General features: G+C 31.6%; 1 protein-coding gene across 1 annotated transcript; it reads right to left on the minus strand.

Moving 5' to 3' along the window:
• Positions 1 to 814: 814 nt before the first annotated feature.
• LOC105619045 (tumor necrosis factor alpha-induced protein 8-like protein) lies at positions 815 to 3,350 on the minus strand. Its single transcript, XM_012200574.1, has 3 exons — positions 3,278 to 3,350; positions 1,662 to 1,957; positions 815 to 1,168 (listed from the first exon to the last, which is right to left on the minus strand). Exons 1-3 carry the CDS (start codon positions 3,333 to 3,335, stop codon positions 815 to 817), a joined length of 708 nt encoding a protein of 235 aa, XP_012055964.1. The 5' UTR covers positions 3,336 to 3,350.
• Between the last annotated feature and the right edge of the window lie 1,594 nt (positions 3,351 to 4,944).

Below are 4,944 nucleotides of genomic sequence, written 5' to 3' on the forward strand. Positions count from 1 at the left end.
TCGCGATTAAGGTCTAACTCAAAATCTTGAGTACAGAATATATAGTTTTAATTTCTTCAATTATCGTTGTAACTGCACAGTTTCATTACACGAATAGAATATTTGCCAAATAAAGATATCGAATCTGGATTAAAAATAAAATTAACTATACAATAAATTGAATTAGTATAAGCAAAACTAAATTTTCGTCCGAGTGGAAAAAATTAAGAAAAAATTTTTTGCTTATATAAACTATAATGAAAACAAAAATCCCAAATCAAGTTAGATTCTAATATGCAGTTTAAAAAATGCATAATTTTAAAATTAATATTTCTATCTTTTCTATCATTTTTCATGGTAAGCTTATATACTCCTTTTTTGGTATGGATTAACAATTGATTCTGCACATAACGCATCAATTTTTGGGTACATTGCATAATGTAGGTGAAGTGACGCCGTGTCCTTAAAATAAGCGGAGTATTAAACAATTATTGCATAAATCAATGAGCGAGTGATTCGCACTGAGTATCCCGACCCGGCTACTGGGTGGGGGGTGATCGCGAGTAAAAAACGCGGTTTTTTTTCTATCGCTATGAGAAACTATACTGTCGTCACACTGAAAAAGTATGCAGCACGTTGTCTATTCGCCGTGAAATAAAGTGCAACGAAGCGCGCGTGTCCAACGGATCGTCCGTTGTGTTCGTCGATCGACTTATCATCGATCATGATCGCGAGACCGCCGTTGCCGAGAGAGATGGACATCTTCCCGACAATCGAACCGTGTTGTTGGCCGATTCGTTCTTATTAACATTATGTGAATATCATTCTTGTAGAATCAAAGCCGCCTGGCATCCAACGCCTTGTTGAGGTCACTGACTAGCATGCCGAGAATGGGTCTATGTTCAGTGTCGTATCGGAACACTGAGTCCAAAAATTTGGGATACGCCAGGAAGTCGAACACCTGGTCGCAACGCTGTGATGACTTGTCCGTAAGATGCGGTTTTATTAACTGCTGGAGCAACGTTCGGCAACGTTCCATTGAACCTGTCAGATACTCCTGATCGTAACTATAATCCACCTCGTAGAATGATACGACAGTCATCGCCACTGTTCCCAGAGCCTCTCGGATCTCTTCCAGCTTCTCGGCGTCGTTCGAACGGAATTGATGACTACGCTGCACAAGTCCAATCTACGAATTGCATTCCATGAGTTAATTTATGCATTCATTGAAAATTAATATCATACAAATACAAAATTAATTGTGCGTTTATACGTCTAATTATTATGCTAATTATTAGCTTTTAACAATAATCATTCCAGTTTTATTATTACATACAGGTAAGATAAAGTAAAAAAAAGGTAAAATTTTCGAAGAAAAAATGTGTCTGCATTAAAATAAATGTATTTATTATTTCATGTTAATAATGATGCTAATTATTGAATTTTTAATTATGGAAGATACAATTCCAAACAGTTCATTGAACTGTTCAAGTTCATCTTAATTACATTTAAGTTGTTTTTTTTTTTTTAAGATTTAAGATTTTCAATTTGAGATATCTATAAGTTTGCAGGAATAAATAATATATACAATTTCTATTGATGTTTTATTCTTCTCAATCGGCTTGAAACTTATTGCAAGATCTATCATCAAAAATTAAAATCTGGAATGCTTTATATACTACCTTGATAGACAATTTGACGATGTTCTTGAGGACCTTCTCGGGTTCCTTCTTGTCCAAGTGTGGGTTGCTCTTGGCGACGCTTTCCATCAGTTTGTAGAGATTATCAAGCAACGATGTCGTAGCGTCGTCGATGAAGAGCGATCGACCTGCATTAGTGGACATTATACGGCCGAGAAGCTTCTTCTGGGCACGTAGCCCTAAATCACGGGTGCGACTTCCGGTCCCGCCACCGGCGGAATACGATCCGCCGCCTCCACCTCCGCCGCCACTTCCGATTGTGTTTGCCGACTGCATCACTGCAATATTTTCGCACAGTGAACGACCGCTGCTCGTGTGCATTGTGCGCGTTCGTCCGCGTTTTCGCTTTTATTTAGCGGTAAATGCGACCGTGTGATCTCGGGCTTTATTCGTTTGAGACGAAGCTCGCATCCGGTAAAAGTCTTCAACCGTTAAGATATTGCAAATAAAAGAATTTTTTCTTATAATAACATCAATATTTAGCATCATTTAATGTTATAAATGACGCTATTCACAGTTTCATCCAAGGGATGTCCTCCCTTTAGATATAAAGATGTCTCTGAATGTCTTTAGGACGTCCGTTGGATGTCTGTATTATAAGCATGTATATATCTAATATTACACTGAGAGAAAAAAATTACTACAATTATCATAATTTATAATCATAATCAGCTATTATAAATAAAATTAAATTTTTTGGGACAATTATATAATTTATAATGGTTTTAGTCATATAAATATAGTCAATTGTGCTATTAATAATAATCACACAATGTTTGAAAATTTAAGTTTTTTTTACATATTTTTTAGTTATTATTACCATTAAATAATAAAAAGTGAATTTAAAAAAACAATTCACTAAAATTGTATTTACATATAAAAATGTATTTACATATACATATATATTATAATCACAAATAGCGAACACTTTTCTCTCAGTGTATATAATCAGTATTTATTTAAAAATCGAATTTATATCAATTTAATATAAATTTTACATTTTGTATTTATCTTAACACGAGAATTCAATATTTCAAAATTATTGCGCAATAGACGTTACGTCATACAAGATTGCGTTTAACGTGAACTCTCATATTTCACCCAGCGATAAATATTCCGTGAAAAAAAAACTTCTTCAAATCTACGGTTACGAACAACTTATACTCGTGAACAAGGGAACAAAAGGCTTGCGTGTTTGAATGTGATATAAAAGTAGAAAGTCTGACAACTTGGGGAGAGACGGAACGTTACAATTTCAACCTCCTGAGAATGGCGCGAAAGTGGCTGTGCATCTCAACGAGATCTTACAACTATAGTTCGGTTAGTGTGTGTATATTTCTGTTTGCACATTTCGATGAACTTACCATCAAGCATCGGTAGATTACCGTTTCCTCTGGATCGTGACAGCGGAATGGTAAATTAAATAAACAAGCGGCGAACTGTTTGTGCGTGAATAATGGTCCAGGCAAACTCAGGCAAACGTAACTAAAATAACCAAGGGTTAATAAACGAAGAGTCGTTAATAATCACATGCGTAACACAAATGTTGCGGTTTCATGGAAGTGCGCGAGACACGATGAATGGCGAATCTTCGCTACCTTGATTACAGTCGGTGACAGCTACTAAATGATAGAGTAACCAGCTTTGCAATTCCATTACGGCTGTGCCCCACGCCACCTGAAAAATTTCAAAAAAGGTTTACAGAAAAATCTGTGAATATATTTTTTAACATATATAATATAGATAAATATTTTTAAACATATATAAGACGCTAACTAAAGATTTGATGAGAAAATTGCATTTCTCAGAAGGTTACGTAAAGTTTTGTTTACGTTGAAGCTTCCATCGCGAAGTTCATCGCAGAAATAGAAATAAATAATAATAATATAATAAAATTATTATACTGCAGAAATTAATTTATAACTGTAATTTATATTATAACATTAATTAGAAAGAAAATTAACATTTGTTTTCAGAAAAGGCATTAAATATCAATGTAATTATCATGGGATTATCGCTTATAAATTTCTTTCAATTAAATTTTTCACGAAAATGTTTTGTATACATTAAAAAAAAATGTTTAATTTTTAAATATTAAAATATTTTATTCTTGTCTATTTTTTAAATATTTAAAAATATTTTAATTTTAATTTTTCAATAAACAAAACACTATGTGGATTTGAAACATTAAAACGTTTTAAATTGAAATATCTTTTATTATTAAATGTTTATTTTGCAAAGATGTTCCAAATATAAACATTTTAAACACTGCACTTACAGTATATAATAACATAATAACCAATATCGAAAGTAGAAGAGAAATTTTTATGATTCCTTCATCCGTACAGTCTCATAAAAATTAATTATTAAAAAAAAATGATTAAAGTAAATTATTAAAGTAAAATGAACAATATATATATTTTCCTAAATGGATTCAGCGAATTGTTGCTCGATTCCTCGAAATGCAAAGCCGCCACAAAGCCGTTGAGATAAAGTTAATTACGCTTCGTTGCCTGAGCTAAAAGCATCATCAAAGATATAAATTGATTGGTTCATAATCCAAATGTACTCCTCGTGAGAGAAACACGCTTTTCAGCAATATAAAGATTTTTCGCATAAAACGAAATAATAAATGCTGAAAAATAATTTTTACACACATCTGCTTTCTCTAATTTATTATTAAATTCATAATGTTAAATTATACTCAATTTGAATAATCTTTAATCATTTAATAAAATCGTCACTGTTTTTTAATATGTCGTTAATTTAACTAACAATAAAGCTAAACAATTTAACTCAAAAAATTAATTTGACTCAAATTTAATTTATTACTTAAGTTGCTAATGTTGCTAATGTTGTTTATTTTGATTAAACAATCAGAGAAAAATGTTTGAAAAATTGATGTAGCTGTTTTTTAACTACATATTGTGTATTAAAATAATACATTTTGACAGATTTAAAAGTTAAAAATATTATAATATTATTTAATTTAAGGGATTGTTTCAAATTTCATTTTTTAATATTTAACAATAAAAAATCACTGAAAAATATTCTTTATGTTTATCTCGTGTCTCGTAAATATATCTTATAAATGTCACAGATTTTTATAAGGCTATCAGCCTTGACACAGATAAAGGCTCTTTCAAAAGATAACTTCGGGGATACGATGTTTACTATCTTTCTTATATAAACTTTTTTATATATTTAAGCGCAGGATCACTCTAATGTCTGTTTCCATCAATGTAGATCAACTTTAATCTCGGCT

Source organism: Atta cephalotes, assembly GCF_000143395.1.
Source record: "Atta cephalotes unplaced genomic scaffold scaffold00019, whole genome shotgun sequence".
NCBI lineage: Eukaryota > Metazoa > Arthropoda > Insecta > Hymenoptera > Formicidae > Atta > Atta cephalotes.